The sequence below is a fragment of the Copidosoma floridanum genome, unplaced genomic scaffold, assembly GCF_036245765.1.
Source record: "Copidosoma floridanum isolate Cflo_tuat_1 unplaced genomic scaffold, Cflo_Japanese_pri ptg000019l, whole genome shotgun sequence".
Classification (NCBI taxonomy): Eukaryota; Metazoa; Arthropoda; class Insecta; order Hymenoptera; family Encyrtidae; genus Copidosoma; species Copidosoma floridanum.
Genome location: NW_028321896.1, coordinates 8,217,859 through 8,239,771, shown reverse-complemented (window position 1 = coordinate 8,239,771; position 21,913 = coordinate 8,217,859). Strand labels below are relative to the sequence as shown.

At 35.3% G+C, this 21,913-nt stretch overlaps 3 protein-coding genes across 8 annotated transcripts; 1 reads left to right on the top strand and 2 right to left on the bottom strand.

Annotated features, from left to right (window-relative positions):
* Nucleotides 1-184: 184 nt before the first annotated feature.
* MAN1 (LEM domain-containing inner nuclear membrane protein MAN1) lies at nt 185-7,297 on the bottom strand. 5 transcript variants are annotated; one of them, XM_089593015.1, is made up of 12 exons: nt 6,840-7,297; nt 5,420-5,652; nt 4,636-5,339; nt 4,425-4,539; nt 4,140-4,348; nt 3,232-3,449; nt 3,010-3,138; nt 2,797-2,926; nt 2,034-2,301; nt 1,497-1,712; nt 1,242-1,426; nt 185-1,161 (listed from the first exon to the last, which is right to left on the bottom strand). In XM_089593015.1, the coding sequence occupies exons 2-12, from the start codon at nt 5,587-5,589 to the stop codon at nt 1,010-1,012; spliced, it is 2,496 nt and encodes an 831-aa protein (XP_089449141.1). In that variant the 5' UTR covers nt 5,590-5,652; nt 6,840-7,297; the 3' UTR covers nt 185-1,009. The 5 variants fall into 5 exon arrangements, with proteins under 5 accessions (XP_089449141.1, XP_089449140.1, XP_089449144.1 ...); XM_089593014.1 differs by having other exon boundaries at nt 6,848-7,297; XM_089593018.1 differs by having other exon boundaries at nt 3,232-3,446; nt 6,848-7,297.
* Nucleotides 7,298-9,478: 2,181 nt separating this feature from the next.
* Nucleotides 9,479-11,459, top strand: LOC106637734 (uncharacterized). The gene is made up of 2 exons (XM_014350629.2): nt 9,479-9,545; nt 11,010-11,459. Exon 2 carries the CDS (start codon nt 11,018-11,020, stop codon nt 11,303-11,305), a length of 288 nt encoding a protein of 95 aa, XP_014206115.2. The 5' UTR covers nt 9,479-9,545; nt 11,010-11,017; the 3' UTR covers nt 11,306-11,459.
* Nucleotides 11,460-11,480: 21 nt separating this feature from the next.
* Nucleotides 11,481-18,440, bottom strand: dre4 (SPT16 homolog, facilitates chromatin remodeling subunit dre4). Of its 2 annotated transcripts, XM_014350627.2 has the most exons (19): nt 18,384-18,440; nt 17,943-18,297; nt 17,723-17,827; nt 17,122-17,286; nt 16,871-17,023; nt 16,642-16,788; nt 15,965-16,567; nt 15,528-15,894; nt 15,253-15,451; nt 14,791-15,172; nt 14,402-14,716; nt 14,161-14,330; nt 13,899-14,082; nt 13,746-13,824; nt 13,524-13,665; nt 13,364-13,450; nt 13,132-13,200; nt 12,941-13,063; nt 11,481-12,863 (listed from the first exon to the last, which is right to left on the bottom strand). In XM_014350627.2, exons 2-19 carry the CDS (start codon nt 18,009-18,011, stop codon nt 12,857-12,859), a joined length of 3,366 nt encoding a protein of 1,121 aa, XP_014206113.2. In that variant the 5' UTR covers nt 18,012-18,297; nt 18,384-18,440; the 3' UTR covers nt 11,481-12,856. The 2 variants fall into 2 exon arrangements, with proteins under 2 accessions (XP_014206113.2, XP_014206114.2); XM_014350628.2 differs by lacking the exon at nt 13,132-13,200 and having other exon boundaries at nt 18,384-18,439.
* Nucleotides 18,441-21,913: the final 3,473 nt, after the last annotated feature.

The window sequence follows — 21,913 nt, the reverse complement described above, 5'->3', positions numbered from 1 at the left end:
GACGGTGCTGCCGCCCACAAGACGATTTTTTTTTATTTGAAATTTTAGAAAAACTATTTTTGCTAGATTCCAGAATATTTAAAATAATAATAAATCACGGTAGATATTCAAAGAAAACTATTTTATATAAAATAATATGATTTGTAAAATCAAACTTATGAAGCGATAATTCAACCAATTTAAAAGAAAATTTTTTTATTATCATAATGTATTTACAAAAACTAATCATGTTACATTTGACAAAAAGTCATCCGTTTCAATGATAAAAAGTAATTAGGTTAATCTTAAGTAGAAGTGCAGAAAAATAATTTAGAATTAAAACTAAACTTATAATCTTTAAAAGAAATTACTATGAAACCATTTCGAAAACGGTACATTTAAATGTGAAGTCTAATTTTTTTTAATGCACACGTTCAAAAGCGATTGATTTTGTGTGCGAGCATAAAAATAGAGAATTCGAAAAAAAGTAGGACAGATATGAAGTTAATATACAAAATTTTAAATTTCATTTTGTCATTTAGTTACAAGTTTATAAAAAATTTACGAACACTATTAACGTAAACAATATAACATTTTTTACATTTTCACCTTATTCACATCACATCAATGTATGATTAAGAGTCATACCCTTTCAAATTTAAATGAGTTAAATAAAAAGTTTACAAGAACTTGAGTTTAAAAAAAAATGAAATACAAATAAATTCTAATATTAATACAAACTTATGGCATACGTGAACCTCGCTTTAGATTTGTATTTTTTAGTGGTCAGTACATGATAAAACGATTTACAATTACTTGATAAGAATTAATACAAAATGTAATTTTCTCTGAATAATAATAACATTACCACTTTCATTTTAACAACACTACAGTTGTACGCGTGAGTGAGAAAATTGTTAACAATTTATTTACTTAACATTACATGATTTACAATGAATGCGTTTCGCAATGTTTAGATCGGAATAAATGTTAAGATGATCAAAAATACGTTTGTGAGCATAAAGAAAAATCAATTTGCGTCGGTCGAATTTGACCAATTGTGCGCTTGCATTGAGAGTCGTTGATTATTACTTGGCTTCAAAGGTATCTTAAAAGTAACAGCTTCCGGAAAACGCTCGTGATAACGCTCCAGTCTTAAGTATTTAACAGTCACTAGGTGTCCTGAAAAATTAAAAAACAGTTGAAAGAATCAACGTTGCAAGATTTTACGTCATAGATATCTACTTGATGTTTATCTTTACCATCGAACCAGGATCCATGCAATGCCTTATAAGCTTGACCAGCATCTTCCTGAGACATACACTTTATGTACACGCATCCTTCTCGACTTCCACGATCAACTTTAATGTGCAATATCTTAACGCCATCATTACATTTTTCAAGAATGGCATCTTTTACTCTCGTTTCCCAATCATCTTCAAATTCTCTGTAATTTGAGTCTTCAAGTAAAATTCTAATTAATATAACAGTGACTAATAAAATTGAATAAAACTTACACATCTGGATCAAACATGTGTCGTATTTTTAGACAAGGAGTTGGTGGGCAAGAAGGACTGTTCACAGAACCATCCATAGTTTCAAATGCGCTACCCTGCCAAACTTTGGACATTTTTGGAGAAGTGCTTGCTTTTGGTGAGTTGGAAGCATTGTTGGGCAACCAACGCCAAACTTGGAATTCCTCTCCAGATACAAATTGAACTTCCTTACGAATCCTTTGAATAAAAAATGTATGAGTTGTTCAACCAAGTTTTTTTTTGTAAGAAAGTAGATAATCAAATTTTACATTTTTTCAGCAACTCATAGATAAAGAATAAGAGTAATTAAATGAAATTTGTTATCACAGAAAATATATTTTAACGTTACAATTAGTAGTAGTTTTAAACTGCATAATTGCCGTAGTTTTTTCTTATCAAAAGTACAAAACTTAATACAACATTAAATTTTTTAATTTCAACGAATAAATTGACAAAAAGAAATTCCAATCGTTTACTAAATAAACTGTGAAAATACTTAATAGAAAAAAAAATATTCACCTTGACTCATTTTCATCTAAAAACTTTACAGCCTTCTCCCATACATCGTTCATATGTTTTCTATCTTTTGGTGGGATAAGATTGTCTCTAATATGATTGACAGCCAAATAGCTTTCTTGTGTACCACCTGGACTAGTAGTACTTTGGTAATGAGTTTCCAGCATGTTAATAATTTCGCTGACTAAGTTAAAGACTTGTTTTTCTTTCTTTTCTCTGTATTTCATGTAGGAAATCACAACTTTATTGACTATGAGGAAAGTTAATCCAACTACAACATACACAAAAATAATACTTAATGACGGAATAAATAAAAGAAATGACCGATCATTAGAGTTCAAATTTTAACTCATGAACTAGCTAAAGTTGTATTTAAAAAGTCAATTTGGCACTCGCGCAAAAAATTTATTGCAAGAAAGTTTTTGAATTTTTTAATTAACTTACTTGATTTCTTGGTTTCAAATCTTAATTATAACACTTTATTTATGTTGAAATTATTTATCATTATTAAAACTTTAAATTCTAAACAGTAAAGAAAATAAAAATAATCAGTATATTATTTTATTTTATAACTCTATGACGTGAAAAATAAATAATTAGCTGACCATCAACATTACTGATAATTGATTAATTCTTTGTAACAAACAAAATATGTTATTAAAAAGAAGTTCAAGATATTAACTGGTAAATTAGAGTTACAATGTTGAGACTAATACAACAAAGAATCAATCTAACGGATAAAAAATAACTTCAGATATAAATTTACCTATAGCGAAAAACAGAAAAGTCGTAAAGAGATTTAAGAGTTTGTTTTTCGCTGCACATTGCCAAGGTACCTCCGGCTCATTAATGACTAGCCCAATGTATTCATTCAAACGTGCATGTATTAATTCTTGCTGCAAAGCAAAAAGCCATCATTTTTTTTACATAGCAATAAAATAATAAAAATTAAGGAAGCTATCAATAGAGAAAAGTTTACCATTGAAGTGATAATTGGTGCCTCAAGCTCAGATGAGTAGGGAACTTGCACTGGATACAATTTCCATTTCGGATTTTGCAAGGCAAGAAATTGAGCCATTTTCAATAATTCCTTAACTTGTGATTCATCCTGCATAGAAATTTTTAAGGTTCAATAATTATAGATACGATTTGGATTTTGATAAAGCAACGTGAAACGTTCTAAAAATTAATAATAGTTTACCTTATCAGGGGACACAAACATCTTAACTAGCTCTTTTTCACCCAAATATGGTTTTTCTGTAGTGCTTTCACATTTTGCTGCTATAGCTTTTCGCATTAAAATCGGATACACTTGTTTGAGCATTTGAAGAGTATCTTTGAGCAAAGTTTGAGGCACACAAGTATTTCCGGGACTATTCATCTCATAGTTGTTTTGATTACATATTTTTGTGTCATCTTCTAAAATGATAGAGATATGTAAAGTAATAGAAAATTGATAACGATTTTTGCATAGGCGATAAAATAATCATTTTTTTGTTCAATTAAGTAGTTAAAAGCTTCTTGAATAAAAATCAAAGTTTTATAATTTAATTTTCTTGCAATTTTTTTTTTTTTTTCAACTTAATCTAGGTCGTCTATGCTGTACTTTTACAAATCATCACATTAAATTTTAGAATTATAAATAGTTGCTTTATAATAAAATTGTTTCACCTTTAATTCAAACAAGTTTAGTAAGAGTTTTTTTGTAGTGGCGTGAATAATTAGGATTTTTGAGGGAAATGTCAATCTTTAAATAATAGCATATTTTTCAAACATTAACATTTTATTCATTTAAACACAAGCACTTTTATCCAAATATTAAATCTTAAACCGAATAAGTACATTAGTGTTACTATATTGTGTTAGTTATCAAAAATATTGTATATTTGAAATTTACTAAAAATTTTCAACTGAAATAATGCATGATAAACGTTGTGAATCAAAAAAATTCAGCATTATTATTTTTTTATAATAAAACCTATTTCTAACTGGGTTACTCATTATGAAAAAATTACTTTTAATAATAAGAGTAAGTGTAATCAATTGATTGATAAAGGTACAGCAAAGTTGAAATAATAAGACCTGGAACATTTGAATAAAATTACGTACCAGTCGATAGAGGAAATTCAGTTTTCGCTTCAAGCCCCAAATAAGCAATGGAAATGATACCAAAAAACAAAACTACAACCGCTAAAAGAATCATTGAAATCATATTTTGACTGTTTTTTACTTCTTCTCGTTGTAAAAGTGACGCCGACTTGTAAGCCTTGTTGCCATCGCGTTGGGTTTTATCAATAGAAGATGTAACATATGTCATACTGAAAAAAAAATTTAACTTCAAGTATTCACTTTTTAAAGGACAAATATCAGGAATATTAAAAGTCAAACAATAACCTAGAACTGGAAGGATATGTTCTTGGTGAGGTATAAGTTGTATAATGTCCATTGGTGTCAGTTTCTTTGACTTCTGGTGTACCACTTATGCTAGAAAGCCGGTATTTGGGTCCAACTAGAAAAATAATTCAATTGTTGGAGGACATGAGTTTTTTTCTTATTGAGCAATAAGTAAAGCATCTGTTATTGAACAAAATATTTGTCAACTTACCTTTTATTGAAGGTTTCGATAGAGTTGCACTCGTAGAGCTTAATCTACGTGTGAATTCAGACAGGTAAGGTGAATCATAATTAGCCAAGATATCATCTTTCTTTGTAGTTTCTTTTGACAAGAGCGAATCGTCTCGGCTAGAGTTGGCACTTATACTGGGTTTTGGTAAATTGACAGTATATCTTTCATCCTTTGTCAATGTACTAGTAGGTGTGTTTGTACGATAATTCGAGGTTTCGTATGTTCTTCCTATCCTCCAATTGGATTCATACGATTTAGGTGAATTAACATCTGCAGCTGTAAAATTGCTTGTATCATTGTATACTTTTGTAGTACCACCACCGAATTTGGGAACAATAATGGGCGTTTTTTTTGATTCATCATCTAAATTGTCTGAATCCAAATCTATATCAAAGTCATCTCTTAGTTTTTGTTTGATAGGTGATTTGTTGACTATTTCAGGAGTCTTTTCTTTGGATAATGAACGCACGGGTAAACTTGGGCCTTCATTATCCGATATTTCATAATCAGCGGCATTTAAATTCCTTGTCAATCGTTTCTTTGCTTGCGATCTTGATGGTGAGGCAGTTGTTGCTGGCGGTGGCATAGTGGTTACCATTGTTTGCCTTCGAGTGCTTACCGGCGTTTTTTTCTTTTTTTTTGCTGCTGACAATGTGTCGTCATCGGTGTCGTCGCTGCTATACCTACAAATAACCAAAATATTTAAAGTTAGCTAACGTCTAAGATATTAATTGAATCATGGTAATCAAACATATCATCATACTTGGCAGAGGCCATGGAGAATCTAGCTCCAGTTTTATCATCCATGAGCATTTTGAGTTTCTTGAGTAGAATTTTTCTTGTCGTGTGTGTAACAGGTCCAACTTTATATCCATGTTCTATAAGTTTTGTGCGGAGCTCAGAATCACTGAGCGTCTCCAATGACGATGACATTTTCGTAGTAGTCAGTTCAATTTACAGCTTGAAAAGTTAATTTAACCTGACACTTCAGATTACCTATTGACAAAAAACAAAAACCTTATTAATCTATAGTTTGTAAGATACCTAAAGGTAAATTGAAACTTATTAGGGTGCTCCTGTAGTTTCTATATTTAATATAACTGTGTTGACAAACATATGAAAGGCCTTTAAAAGAAAAATCTAAGTGTATTCGCGGCTAATCTATTTTCGACGAATTTAGTGAAGCAAATGAAACTAATGAACAAACAATAAATGCTCATATTGTTATCAACTTATGTATACCGTACACGAGAGAGAAGAGAGCAGGGCAGTTTGTACTAAACAAACACCAATGCTAGTTTTTACTGCCGATTGCCGTATACTTACACACAGCTAACTCAAATTCTTAAGTACGACTCATCAAACTTTTATTCGATTTCTTTCCTTAAGTATATCAGACGAACAGTTTTTCGGAAGAAAAACACGTAGTTGTGTATGTATTTACAACACACAGACACATCAAGGCCATCAAACACAAATGAGCCTCAACGGAACCCTGGGCCTCGTCGCTTGCTTCCCGTTCCTCGATTTATACACCTGTACTATACAGAAAAAGAGAAAATAGCCGAGAGAACACTCGTTTTAATTCAAGAGCCTGTACTTACAAAAAGCGCGTTCAACTAGAGCAGCTAGAAAGAGGAAACTTGGATTGATACAAATCAACGAACAAACAAGGATGTGTGTTCAAGTATAATACTGCAAGTTCTTTAAAGCTAGTAGAAACCAAAGAAAAAAAAAAGAAAAAAAGAGGAACTGCTCTCGACTTGACGCCGGCTAGATGAGTACTTATAGCTTGTGTGTGGCGATCGGACACCCGGGCCGGGTCTTACAACTATATCCCATTTTCTTCCCTCTATTTTTCTCTTCTCAATCGGCTCATTCCTTGATTTCTGGCTGCACGAGCGCGCGCGCGCGTTCTCTCATACAGAAAAAGAGCCGAAATGCACAAAACGTATCGTGCGCGTAAGATGGGGTGAGGCGTATGTGTATATGCGAGTATACTAATGAGATAAATCAACTATACCTATATTGGTGTGGGGTATACAATGCAAACAACATATACAGGACAGACGAAACAAACAATTAAACAAAAATAAGTGTGGGCCGACAGGCAGGAAATAATTTCACAGGCCGGGCGTGAGGACGAAGATTGGGTTGGGGATGGTCGATTATTCCGTACTTACGCACTAACCTCTTGGAGTCTCGTCTCTCTCGTCTTTTGCGCGCGTATGATGCACACGCGAGAATGCCGGGTAGCCTTGTAACGCCACCCGAGATCCAAAGATCTTACAAATGTGAGCTTTAGCAGCAGCAGCAATTCTTGAAGCCGGGCATCTCCTCTTACTCCTCTGGGCTCTCTTTTTTAACTTTAACTTTAGCGCTACACCCGTTTGGTTCTTGACTTCTTGTTCTCTCTATGCAACAATGTAATGTGTGTGTATGCTGCTGTCTCCTCTAACACTCTTCTATGGAATTCCCGCATACATGTACAATATACGCATGTAATACTATAAAAATGTGCTAACGTAGTAACGTACTTTTAACATTCTTTTTCCTTCTCTTTCACACCAATGAGCTAGAGGCGATTGAGGCGAATCTGCGAAGAGGAAAAGGCACACACAAATTGACGCAAACGCTTTGGTTACAAACAATTGGAGTGTGCGAGTGTGTGTGCCGAGTGTATATACTACCATTCCATTTTTCCGTATCCAGTAGGGAATAAACTTAACCTCAAGCCCTTTACATTCCGCAATTCCGTGATGCCAATTTTCAGTTCATTCGTTTCATTTTTGTTCCGTTTGGTTTAAATCGTGTTTTTTTTTATTTTTGTCACTTTTTGTATTAAGAAGTTCAAAACAAAAGCTCATCTGCCCAGAGGGGCCAAATTTACCAACTTTGCCTGTCTTTTCACTTGTGGAAAAGAACTAATTGGTACAAAAATGAAAAAAAACAGAACGAAATTAAAAATCGGACGCATAACCCCTAATTATGGATCAAGGAGCGCGCATAGACATATAAGAAATATAGACTGCTCGTTCTTTTGTCCGGTGCTGAAGCACAAGTAGAAGGAGACACAACATCTAACGTGGGTATCTGTCTCTCTCGTACATTGTCAAAAGTGGGCCAGGTACCCACGTTCGATGTTGTGTCTCCTACTCGTGCTTCAGCTTCAGCGCCGTACATCGGTACATATAAGAACGAGCAGTCTATATTTTTTATACGTCTATGGGAGTGGGGGCGCGTCGGCGAGTGACACAGGCCGATACATGTACAGGCACCCTAATTAATAGTCTCTCAAACCATAGGGAAAAGCTTTCTTTCAGATTCCAAAATTCATTACCTCGTAAATTTACATTATCAATAGGCGCTTCTAGCTTCCAGTATGGTCAACTTTTCACGTTTAAAGCTTTTTAAATTTTTTGTTGATTTTATGAAAAATTATCATTGGTAAGAAAAAAGACATCATAAAAATCATGTATTATACGAGAATATCGTATGTGCGTGTAAAGTATCAGTAAATGAATCGAAAAAAAATGTGTTGAATAAATATGTTACAAGGAAATTTTGATTTCTCAACATTCGAAAAGTTTCAAACTGTTGGTTTGCAAGTATTTATACTTATTTAAAAAGAAAAAAAAAAATAAACAGATCGAAGAAGAATTTTGATGACGTTATTTTAGATGCAAATTGGGGAAAAAAATTTAATATATTAACTAAATATACAATTACTCATGGTTTTGGTTCCAGATTAAATAAATTTTTCAACTTGTATTCTGATTTTCGTTTTAAAAAGTGATCGCAGCCGAAAGTTGCGCCAACTAGAAATTTTTTCAAGGAGCAGTACTTACGGTCGCTAACGGTTATATTATCTTGGATGGACGAGAATTAATTTTTTGTTTTTCCATCACGCCTATCTGTACAAACAAAATTACAGAGAAAACAGCGATATACATCCAAGATATTATAAATAAATCACATGCATAATAGATATAGCTTCTTGCCCAAACAAAAAACATCTCAAGTAAATCTTATTTCTTGTCTGATGTTATGAAATCTCCGATAGAGTAATCATATGAGTATTATATACATACGTATGGAGGCTACATGTACGAGTAAATCGCCATCAAATCGAAAAATGATGATGAATGACTAATCAAAAATCAGGCCACTTTCATTTTCTGAATAGGTACTCCACGGAGAACAGGTATAATGTATATTATATGTATGGCTGTTCATCACGAGATATTTCGTGTGTACATAATATATTATTATGTATTATAATCTTTTACATCTTGACTGAATTGTAAACACGACGTTCGTATTGAAATTGAGGTCCTATCTGCTTTCTAACATGAATCTTTCAACCCTATCGAGTTCTCCACGCAATGTACGTAAATATAAATATGCATGATCCTTTAAAAAAAAAAAAAAAAAAAAAAGGGAATCAGTTCAACACAGTCTCGATGAACGATCATTAGTTCGTTAATTCATTACTTGATAAAAAAAATGTGCAACTCAGATGATACGAGAGAGCCAAGTGATTCCCACTATATCCTTGTATCCCTCTCATAAGTAACTGGGATTTGTCGACACTTGTATTAGAGTTAAACATTTTTGCGTCCCGAAGCATGCAAGAGCACGTACTTACACCAGGATGATATAAATGACAGCATGTGCGCGAGCAAATTGAGAAAAAAAAAAGGGGCGCAAGGCGAGACCTGATGGAGATACAGATCGGCTCATCTCTCTCTCTCCCACTTTCAAAAAGACACATCGCGAAGATCCGAGAGAGAGAAACCAGCCGTGGTATATAAAAGCCGTCCCCGCGGACGGTCTCGTGTCTATAGTATCCGTCCGACCGATCGTTCCGCCTGCCCGAGTCCCGCCAAGTGAGTACCACACCGGTTTTGCTCTTATTGTGTCCTTTGATTTCTCGTCAAGTGGATCCTCATTGGGATTTTTCATTTTTGTTTCTTACTTTTAATCGTTTCCACGGGTACCGATCGGATTTCTAACGAATTTTGGAATAACAATCGGCATTTTTCCTTTTTACTCGATCTACCTTGAATCCCAAGTTCGTTGTTGTAGTACATTTAACTATAATGTTTTTCCGCGTCATTTCACCCACTTGATCACTTGGAAGGAATTGCGTTTCAAGCACCTGAACAAGTAATTAACGAATCAAACGCTCGAGTGGATTTTGAAAATTTTACAAAGTAAACGCGCCAACTTACTTTTGCGATGTAAATTAATGCATTGTACATACATCTCGGAGATCCAAATCATACGCGATAAAATTTTCATTTCCTGTAATTAAGAAGAAAAAAAAAAAAAGAAAATTATTGTGCGCAAAACTAATCAATTTCAATACACCAGCATGTAAAATTACCACACGATACGTGCTTGGAAAATTATATAAGCGTATCGTTTGCAATGCACGCGCGCGTACATCGAACGGAGGAAAAGCGTTGTCGCAAAAAATCGGCCGCGGAAAGGGAAATCGTTTTACGAGCGCGTCGGAGATCTCTTCCTCGGTGGTCGCCGTGCGTGTATATATTTATACATACAGAGCCGAGGGGAATACACTTAACTTTTAGCACAACGTGAATCGGCCGAGGGAAAGTGCCGGCGGGCGCGTCGTTCGTGAGAAACTTTCGGCGACCAACGAATACCGAACACGGACATGTCGATGTATACATACTCACGAAAAGGAGAGTACATATATATATGTATAATAATATATAACGGGGACACAACAACACTGCGCCTTTTTCAGAGCTTGACCTCTTTCTCTTTCAACAATCTTGAGATGATTTTTCGTCTTTGGAGAAGTCCAAAGCAGCAATAGAACGCCATCGATACGTGTAAAAACGTGTTGAAAAATATACTATCGTATACTCGTATTATTCAAAAATTCGTACCATCAATCATCCAAGAAAAGGGTATTACATATGTACTCTTGCGCAACAAGAAGCCCTAAATAATTATTTTTTTAGTAAAAAAAAAAAAAAAACGATCTCTGCAGAGGTTTCACAAGCACACTGCTCGGATAAGCACGTATAAATAAAAGGGTAAAAAAATATAACTAAACGGAGCAGAGGCGAACGTCACATAATGGCACCTAATACTCTCATTATACTTTGTGTAAGTTGTGAGTTACATGCAAGTATATACAGTGAGTTTGCTCAATCGTGACACTTTCGACATGCTACGTCAGTCAGGCTTATACTTATAATAATTACGGAGACATTAAAACAGGGTCTTTCTTTGTATCACTTATTCTATGACACAATTCGAGGTGTACCACGTACAACTGAATAAAATGACGATTCTGTTACTTATTCTTTACGCAGAAATAATCATGAAAGCCATCGTCGCACTTTTTGCTCTAATCGCCGTTGCCGCGGCCTACCCGCAGCAAAAGGATGGTCAGCGTTTCAGCAATGAAGCCATCAGACAGGCCCAGCAGACCTCCCTGATTCCCAAAGATGCCTACATCCAGAACGTCCAGGAGGGCATCGAGCTCGCCGCCTACGAATCCATCCCTGGTAACCAGAGGATTAACCTCCTCGAGATTCTCGGTGAACACGTGCCGGTTGAGGTCGTGAACAACCTCCAGGGCCAGATCGACCAAATCGGCAAAAATTAAGTGCATTGACGATTATGATGATCATGATGATGTATCTCGTTACCAACTACAAAGTGGCACCGCACGACGTGCCCTACCTTACTCATAAGTAATAGTTTGTTCGCTTATTTTTGTATACTCGTAACGTGAATAAAGTGATATTTTTTTACTTTAATTACCATGTTGTTTATTTTGATGAAAATAATCGTACGTGTTACAAATAGGATTAATCATTTTAAATAATAACTCATGTGTGCATGTATTGTAACTAAATTGAACTCTTAAATTAGGAGTAATAGAAAATAAAATGATCAATTTCAGTTAAGTATAAAAAAAGACACTCTTGTGTCAAAAGCATTCGACGCAAATTAGTTTGCAAATGACAAGTATGCATTTTTTTTTTCAATTTCAATAGAATTGGCTTAAAGACGCAAATATTTTTTTCACGAATATAGCATGTATAATTGGTGACACAAAAACAAAACAAGGAGAAAGCGCGGACGTGACCGCGCTGACGTGCACTTTCACTTTTGATAGATATTCCCACACTACCCGCTGCGCGACTCTTCTTCGCTGATTATCGTGTTTTTGAATTGCGAAACGAACACGTCGCTTTCTGCACAATAAGTACCTACAGCTCGATTTTGTCTTATATTTTAATTCACGTGGATCACGTTTCTTTACTTTTTTTTAAATAAAAATAAAAGGGTGTTGTTTTTAAGAAACGTATGTTAAAATAATGTACGAGAGTAAATTTTTTTAATGTATTATGCATCTCTGAAGTTACAATGTTTTCTACATAATACAAAATTTATAATGAGTTCAGTAATTTTTACTTGTACACTCGTATAAATGGTTGCGTTCGATTTAGCGCCGACCGCTCGTACGGTACCACATTTGATTTGCATTAAGCGGACTGCGAGCCGACTGTGGTACGGTACGAGCGCTCGACGCAAATCGAACGCAACCAAAAATACAAAAATTTACCAAGGGTATGTAGTAGTCGAAAATTGACAAAGGATTAATAATACAAGACTTAAACGTCTGCTTTTCGGCGGTTTGTGGGTTATTCTACAAAAACGTTCACTCAAATCTTGAAAAATAAAAATTCACTTTCTTCTATCATTTAGTAAATGTTTGCACTAATCCTCAATACAGTTGTACACTGTCTTTTCTCTTTAACTAAAAAAATAGTCTGTAATTTAAAAATATAGTGCAATGCAACATTTCTCGTGAAAAAAACATGACATTAGCAATCAATATTGAACTTATAAATGAGATTACTCTTAATGATTTGTTATCGTTACGTAATAATAGCTTATAAAAATATCTGTGAGCCAAGGCGACATTGGATTGAATGAAAACTTAAAAATATTTTACCTAAAGTTATAACAGTAGACACTGATTTTATTTGAAAGATAAGATAATTTCTTAATTGAATTCTTGTACACTGACGCAGAAAAATTAAAATCACGTATTCAATGATAAAAAATATGAATTGAAAGTCTGCTTGTACCATAGGTATTAGTTGCTTTCACGTGTTTTTGCAAGTATTAGGTGTTCACGTTGAATTTATTTCCTATAAAAAAAAAAAGTCATAAAATAAAATTAGTTGACTACTATAGTTATATTATAAATTATACATGATAATATTACCTGGATTTTTTAGAGCTGTGCCTGTCAGAACTGGTGCCTCGAGAACGCTTTTTGTCATTGCTGGACGAGTGTGATGATTTGTGTTTGCTGCTACTACTGCTGTGTTTGTCGCTTTTTTTTGGGCTGTAAAAAGTTACGAAAAGAATTCGTTAAAACCAATCGTTAGAGCAAATAATGTTGACGATTTTCACCTGTGTTTGGATGATTTTGAAGGAGATGACACTTTCTTATGTGACTTCTCATGCTTCGATCGATCCGATCTTAAAATATGGTTATACATACTTTCAGTATCAAAGATGATTAACACATTAACAATGACACATTTAGTTTTGTTTAAACTATATTCTACGTTACTTTATTTAAATTGCAACAACACTGCAAATTCATAATTTAAAACAAATTCTGAATAATTTATAGACTTACCTGTGCCTATCCGACCTGCCCTTATCCTTGCTATGATGCGAACTTTTGCTCCTTGAACTCGAAGAACTTTTATGTTTAGATGCATGCCTTAAATAAAAAGTTGTGTTGGTTAGTGAGATTGAATCAAATAGAATTTTATGTACGTTGACCATTTACACACCTATCTTTCGAAGAATGCTTGTCGTTTTTGACCTTGCCAAAATCATCGTAATCAACTTCTTTTTCCTTATCCTCTTCAGCTGCTTCTCTTTCAAGATCCGACCAATCTTTACCAGATTCTTCCGAACTTCCCAGTTCTTCTCCTGAAAAATTTCGTAATTCGAGTTAATCATATAAATATCAAAATTACTCACGTAGATAGAAATATTTGAAAACTAAATACCGTCACTGTCGGAATCTTCAGATGCTTCTGAGTAATCGGAATCGTCTTCTGAATCTTCTTCAGCACCAGAATCAGACGGCTGAAATATAACGTAGTTGGTAAATAGTTAAAGTTAAAAGTTTTCTGTACTGTATAAGGCTTAATCGTGTGTACCTCATAAGCATCATCTTCCTCTTCATCCTCATCGTCTTCTGCTTCACCCTCAGCATCGCTCTCGGGGTCTAAGAAAGTCCAGCCACCGTTTTCGAAAAATCCTTCTGCGTCTTCGGTAATAGTTTTCATAATTTTGGTCCAATTTAAAGATTGGACCCCCTCCGAGTATCTGATATCGCAAGAGCTAAAAAATAAGAGAAAAAAACATGTTTGATCGTAATAACAAAATTTTTCGGTTCTCACTACTAATTAACCGTCTTACTTAAGCCATTCTTTAACATGATCCAGCATGTTCATGGGAATAGCATTTACCATTGCTACTTTGCGATGGTAATTTTTAAATACAAAAATCATATCAAAATTCTTCAAGTGGAACTGCACTCTTTCAAAATGTACCAGTTCAACATCTTCAAGCGTAATGACAAATGGAGGCTGAAACAAATTTTAATGAATTTCAAGTGAACATTGTCGCATTGTAAAATAATGTGACAAAAGCAACATACCCATTCAACGAGGTTTACAAGACAACCACTTGTGGGCTGCAGTAAAACAGTACTTCTGTAAGGCGCTCCAGGGAAACCGAGTTCTCTGAATGGCGTATCAAACTCAATTTCCTGCTTAGTCATGGTTTCTACTTTTTCGCAGAAGCTTTTAAAGGCAGTCTTCAATTTGTGTCTTAGCTCTCTTTCAGATTGTTCGGCAGCTAGATCATCACGATCGTGCATGTGTTGATGTTTACCCAAGTCTGTGGTGATTTCTCCCACCTCTGTGTAAAACTGCACATCTACATGCTTCTTCTTGCCAAACATAATGGCATGCTGAAATAAAATATCAAGTTGTTGACTCACGATTCTCATACACCATATAAAAATGATATCAGTTTTTATTCTACTTTTAAATGGAAGTGAAGCAAGATGATCATCTCGCCGTCGCAAGGTTGGAAGAAAGCATTTTTAATATTATTGTAAAGGATGTCGACTTTGTCGCCTCTGACAGATGTATAACGGAATCCGTTTGTATGTGCCTCGAGTGCCCCTGTCATTCTTTTGCTAACAATATTTGGCCTGATGTACAGGTCCTTTAACCTGGGATTTCCTTTATTTTGCGACAAAACCAAGGTATCTTGTTTAACAAGATCTTCCTTTTCACGCTCTTCTGCCTCTCTACTTTTAAATTTCTTTTGTACTTCTTTAATAAGTCTGAAGGCAGTGTTCAAGTTTGACGATGGCGCCGAAATTTCACCTGGCTCTTTTGTATTTGTGCTCCGATAGGTTCTACAAAATTTGGTAAAACGAAATTTAAATGAAACAAAGTTTTAAAATACGTCGGTGAAGTGAAATTCGCGTGTACTAACACTTCTTTGACAAATGTCGCATCAGGTTGAGGATAAACGCCTCCCTCGTTTCGTCCCATAGTTGCTCCGGGATGGAAAAAGTTAATCCTAAGATAAGTATAATCGCCTTCAACAGATTGGGAAATATTTTTGATCGTGGAAATGTGAAAAGGTACTGGTACACCATGAATAGGCAGAATTACAGTCTCGTATTTCTTATCTATAATAAAATATATTTTTTTAAATCAGTTTGTTGTTCAATGATGTTTAAGATATTTGAAAATTTTAAAACTTACCAACAAATAATTTCAGTTCTTTAACTTCTGAATCAGTGGGCATGCTATTGATGCTTTTATAAGAAACAGTGGATTTACGAATTTTTTCCTCTTCTTTACCACTGGATTGTTGAGCAAGACGAGCCTTGGCTTGTTCATTAAGTTGTTGAGCTAATTCTTTTTGATGCTGTTTTCTCTTTTCTTCAGAGCTATGTTCAGTTCTTAGCTTCGACTCAATGACAGCTGTTCTTTTGCCTCTTCCAAGGATTTCAGGCTTTGGTTCATTTTCCTTTCCACTGTCTTCTTCGTCTTCTTCATCATCTTTAAGGAATATTCCGATGTTTTTTACTTTTTTCTTTGATGGGGTTAGTATGGAAGCTGGTTGGTCCTAAAAATATTTCAATGGTATAATATTTACGTAATAAGTTTAATTATAAAAAAATAGAAATGCTAAATACCTCGTTAACTATAACTGTATCACCGATGAACAAAGCATAAGTCTTTGATTCTTTTTCTGTTGTTTCTGAGTTGGTAAGATTTGAAAGACCAACATTTACATTAAATACCATCCCTTTCTTAACAACAGAATTAGTTTTAGGTCCTAAAAGCAATGAGCTTTCTCTAAACTCAATACCCATGGCAAATCCAAAATTTTTGGTAAGATGGTCCATCATTTTTGGTTTTTCATCTTTGACAAATTTGAGAGCAGCTTCATACACGTCACTCAACTTAGTGCCAGCAGTTAATTTTTTCAAAATTTCTTCCTCAACTTGAAGCAAGAAGTTATAATTTTCTTCAATCGCTTTTGTTGGATTGACTAATAAAGTCCTAACAATGTTTGAACAATATCCCTTGTAACGAGCTCCTAAAGAGCAAATAATGACACCAAAATGGAGTATACTGTTATCACTAACGGCACTGAACTTCAAAGAATAAGAGCCACCACTTTGAATAATAGCAGGATAGCACATATCTACTTGAGCAGTATCAACTCCGGTAACATATTTTTTATCATTGATGGCAGCGTCAACTCCATCCGCCAATTTTACGTGTTTCACTTTCTATAAAAGGAAGAAAAAAAATATTTATTTCAGTTACAACAAAAATCTCTCTTTTATAAGTAGAAATAGTTTACTTTGTCATTATCAATGATCTCCAAAATCTGATCTTTAAGATATTTAGTAAACAAATCAACGGATACTAAACATGCTTTTTTAATTGTAAGAATTTCCGAATCTTCTTTTGGAGCCATAACATAGGCAACACCAGCACTCACATCAACCTTTAAAAAAATAATTTATTAAATCAGTATTATTTGCTCACTTTAATCAAATGTAAAATACTGATAAAGTGAATTTACTCACAGAGTCAAAGTTTTCTTTCTTGATAGCTGCTTTCCATGCTTCTGCAAAGTTGGACTTGTAGTTATCCTTGGCGAATATTCCAATTGTTTTACCCTTTTTACTGTCTTTGATGGCATCCATTAGTTTGGCAAAATTAGCTTTGTCTTCATCAGACTAGAAAAAAATTTTCATCAAATAATTTCCATAAATCAAGTTTCTATTTGAAAAGATTTTAACGAAACATTTAATATAGAATATGAATTCGCACATACTCTGTCTCTGATATGAAGTTTAACAGGGGGGACTCCTGTGTCATCAGATTTTGCATCTTCAAGTTTTCTCAGAAACTCTATTTTTTTCTTGCTGGCAAGGAAGTGGATGTTGTTTTCCGCCATAATCATCACAGTGTCGGGTAGTTCGTAATTGATTAGCCATGTCTGAAAAAAATAACGTTAAATTTAATAAAATAAAAGTCACAGATTAAACTACACTCAGATAAAAATACACATGAAGACTGCACATAATTTTCGTAAGCTGGTCTAACAAAACCAAATTTTAATAACAACGAATAATTTCATTTAGGTTTTAGAACATTTTTAAGTAAACAGAATACAATCTACCTAACACTTCCAAGTCAGGCATGGACATTGCAGGTTAGAGACGCGAGTACCCAAAAGGCTACGAATTTCAAAACATTATCCAACAACCCATGCCTGGTTTCAAAGAGATTTTGTGAATAATTAATACTAACTTGCTGATTCAATGTTTCATTAACTTATTACTCTAATTGGTACAAATGTCAACGAATAGCTAGAAAAAGTTTGACCTTTAAACCAACTGTTCAGGTGTATTGGCAAAAGAAAAGAGGCCTACCTGTAGAGCAGTGGACTTGCTGTAAACGACATCCTCGTCGGCACCGACGATCGAGACAATGCAGTCCACCTTGCTGAAGCTGTCACCCGTACCGGCCTCTCCATCCTGAAAGAACGAATGACCCGCGAATGTAACTACAAGATATACTCGAATGCATACTTAGAATGGGCTTAATTTGTCGGTTAGGAAACGCCGCAAAACCCACGAGCTAGCGGCCTACCTTCCAAGCGCTGTACAGGCGTTTGATGCGCCTGAAGAAGATCTCCTTGTCGAGCGATACGTTGGCCATGGCTTTGAGACCAAGTACCTGTGCAAGTCTGAATTAGTACGCACAATCCGAATAAAGTTGTCTCCTCGGCTTCTTCGCAACTATTGACTCTCTCTTTCTTCCGATGGTTAAAGAAGTACACGCGGAAAACAACGTCGCAGACAGACTGTACTTAGGATGTCTCGGAATCGGAGTATTCACACTCTCGAAGACGACGCTCTCGTCTCGACGGGTCGGGTCTCGGGACTCTCGGGTCAGTGTTGGTTTGGTTAAGCTTTGACCGTTTGACGTGATGTGATGCTGAAATCTGAATAATAAGATAGGTATCTACATGCACATGAATTGCGCGCGCGCGCGATTCTATATATTTTTTTCCCCTAAAAAAACACTTACCGACTGGTAAATACGCGTCCGACATGCGTTCGACCGTCCGACGTCCGTTTGAATTCAGAATTCAGAATCGTGCTTAAAGTTCTCGGCTGTCAGTGCAAACCTGAAACCTCTCGATTAAACTACAAAAAACTAACAAAGTGGAGTTAAATCTATTTGAGGTTGACAGCGAAATGAAGCCCAAAGTGTGTGAAAAAAAAATACCTGCCGCAACTTTTACAAATTTCGAGGAAAGTTCTAGTTCATAGCGAATGCAAATGATTTCTTGATCACGGGTTATATTGGAATATGAAAAATGCAATTTGATCCATAGGTACACACCAGCCACAACCTAGTCCAATAGATAATAAATGAAAAAGTTGCCGTTGGAAAATGCCATTTCATTTGCGGCAGGATTCAATTCCACCTGGAAATGGTCTCTCCAAAAAAATGTATCTCCCCATGCAAAAAAAATTACTGCCGCAACTTTGCCTATCGTTTTTTATTTAAATAATTGTGCATCCATCATACGTTGCGGCAATTTTCTGATTTTTTAAGAGTGAAGAAAATAACGTTTTTTGACGCCCATCTAACGTTTATCTGTAAATACTCATGTAAGATTATATTCTAGATAAGGTATTTGGAGATAAGCGTTAGACAGGCGTCGAATAGGTAATTATTCTACTCTTAAAGAGTCAGAATATTGTCGCATCGGTAGGAACATACCTATATATTATTAATTATAATCGTTAGGCAAAGTTGCGGCAATAATTTTTTTTTTAGCAAGCAGGGGCACATTTCTTCAGGGGGGGCCCTTTTTCGGGTCGTAAAAGAATTTAAATCCTGCCACAAAAGACTAAGTTCATGGATAACTTTATTTTCTATTTATTGGATCAGTTAATCAAACAAATCTATTGTGTTATGTTTATTGAGGTTTGGGAGCTGTTCACATAGACATTTTTTGCTTAATTCAATATGAACGTTCACATTGAATTAAGCAAAAAATGTCTATGTGAACAGCTCCATTATGTGTGATCGGTACAGTTGTACCCTACCGTCGCTACCTATAGGTAACATAATATACAAATCGGCATATGATGGCATCGCAAAACGAACGAAAGATTAAAGAGAAACAAATTCTTATGGTATTTGACAAAACATTTTTAAAGAAGCAAAAGGTTATCAATGAATGTTTAATCACTAAAACATGCAATTATAGTTACAAGCATAAGTACAGTTTTGTGCTTAATTTCAAGAGTGCAAACTTTTTAGTATTTCTGGGGGGGGGTGCATTCCGTAACTTATTCTACACCACGCCAACGTGGTGACGTTACCATCAGAGAACCAGAGATGTCCAGAGATAAGTTGATAAGTAGGGAGATTGTGTGCCGATGTTTCGGCGCTGATTTGAGCGCCAATCCATCGTGGCCAGCAGAGGAACCATGCACACGTTTTCTATTGGCTGGCGGCTTGTGGTTGTGGGCTCAGCTCTGCGAACTCCGCGAGCAACTTGCTAATTTCGACTTAAAAAAAATACCCAAAACTGTGGAATCGTTAGCAACGTTTGCAACCGCTTTGTAAAAAACTGTCGGATCAAGCAGTTTTGCAAAAAAAAATAAATTTGATACCGTCGTGCGAGAGACATAAAAAGTATCTCATCCACCCTTTGTAGTGTGTCTATACTATCAAAATTGATATCGATCGTTTGCAATTTAATTGTCGTTTATGTTGAACAGTTGCAAATTGTCATATTTTTATGTATAGCAGGTAAAATAATTATTTTTGTCGAATGTGGAATGTGCGATTTTTTCTCAATACAATAATACATAATACGTATTGCTGCGCATGCGCCGTGTATACAGTTCCACACAGCAGCTGGGATATAGTTCCGGCCAGATTTGGGAATTCTCTAGGACCCAACCTCTCTGACGTGGGAAATCACTAGATCAAAAAAAAAATAGTACCGAAGGTGACGCGCAAGATTCAAATAAGGTCCAATAACACAAGCATCCATCACCTGATGACCCGGGGCGCTTACTGGCCACTCTTTTAAATAAATAATTATTAACAAATAACACAAGCGCCTATCACCTATTGACCCGGGGCGCCTACTGGCCACTCTTTTAAATAAATAATTATTAATAAATAACACAAGCGCCTATCACCTATTGACCCGGGGCGCCTACTGGCCACTCTTTTAAATAAATAATTATTAATAACACAAGCGCCTATCACCCAATGACCCGGGGCGCTTACTGGCCACTCTGTTAAATAAATAATTAATAATAACACAAGCGCCTATCACCTATTGACCCGGGGCGCTTACTGGCAACTCTGTTAAATAAATTATTATTAATAACACAAGCGCCTATCACCTAATGACCCAGGGTACTTACTGGCTACTATTGAATAATAAATTATTAAGTAATTACAAGAGCGCCAATTAAAAAGATCTTTGTCGTACTAGATAGGCAATCAAAATTGTGATATGTTTAATATGTTATCGATCAACTTTTTATCATTTAATAGTGTTGCAAACAAGTGTCCTGGATCCTCAGGAAGAAGGTGCTTGACATACTTATGAATAATTATTTATTTACTAGATTTGCAATTAGCGCCCCAGGTAATACGGTGATAGGCGCTCGTGTTATTTATTAATAATTATTTATTTAACAGTGTTGCCAGTAAGCGCCGTGGGTCATCAGGTGATAGGCGCTTGTGTTATTTACTAATAATAATTTATTTAACAGAGTTGCCAGTAAGCGCCCTGGGTCATCAGGTGATAGGCGCTTGTGTTATTATTAATTATTTATTTAACAGAGTTGCCAGTAAGCGCCCTGGGTCATCAGGTGATGGATGCTTGTGTTATTAATAATTATTTATTTAAAAGAGTGGCCAGTAGGCGCCCCGGGTCAATAGGTGATAGGCGCTTGTGTTATTTATTAATAATTATTTATTTAAAAGAGTGGCCAGTAGGCGCCCCGGGTCAATAGGTGATAGGCGCTTGTGTTATTTATTAATAATTATTTATTTAAAAGAGTGGCCAGTAAGCGCCCCGGGTCATCAGGTGATGGATGCTTGTGTTATTGGACCTTATTTGAATCTTGCGCGTCACCTTCGGTACTATTTTTTTTTTGATCTAGTGATTTCCCACGTCAGAGAGGTTGGGTCCTAGAGAATTCCCAAATCTGGCCGGAACTATATCCCATCGCTGTATTGAGAAAAAATCGCACATTCCACATTCGACAAAAATAATTATTTTACCTGCTATACATAAAAATATGACAATTTGCAACTGTTCAACATAAACGACAATTAAATTGCAAACGATCGATATCAATTTTGATAGTATAGACACACTACAAAGGGTGGATGAGATACTTTTTATGTCTCTCGCACGACGGTATCAAATTTATTTTTTTTTGCAAAACTGCTTGATCCGACAGTTTTTTACAAAGCGGTTGCAAACGTTGCTAACGATTCCACAGTTTTGGGTATTTTTTTTAAGTCGAAATTAGCAAGTTGCTCGTGGAGTTCGCAGAGCTTGTGGGCTC

What these genes read in the sequence shown, in the direction of transcription:
- MAN1 (XM_089593015.1), bottom strand. Translation starts at nt 5,589, where the DNA reads ATGTCATCGTCATTGGAGACGCTCAGTGATTCTGAGCTCCGCACAAAA. An exon ending in ACATATCCTTCCAGTTCTAG is followed by an intron (nt 4,349 to 4,424) that starts GTTATTGTTTGA and finishes TTTTTTTTTCAG; the next exon opens with TATGACATATGTTACATCTT. An exon ending in TTAGATGAAAATGAGTCAAG is followed by an intron (nt 1,713 to 2,033) that starts GTGAATATTTTT and finishes TTTTATTCAAAG; the next exon opens with GATTCGTAAGGAAGTTCAAT.
- LOC106637734 (XM_014350629.2), top strand. Translation starts at nt 11,018, where the DNA reads ATGAAAGCCATCGTCGCACTTTTTGCTCTAATCGCCGTTGCCGCGGCC.
- dre4 (XM_014350627.2), bottom strand. Translation starts at nt 18,011, where the DNA reads ATGGCCAACGTATCGCTCGACAAGGAGATCTTCTTCAGGCGCATCAAA. An exon ending in AAGCATTCTTCGAAAGATAG is followed by an intron (nt 13,451 to 13,523) that starts GTGTGTAAATGG and finishes TTTTTATTTAAG; the next exon opens with GCATGCATCTAAACATAAAA. An exon ending in TCAAAATCATCCAAACACAG is followed by an intron (nt 13,064 to 13,131) that starts GTGAAAATCGTC and finishes AACTTTTTACAG; the next exon opens with CCCAAAAAAAAGCGACAAAC.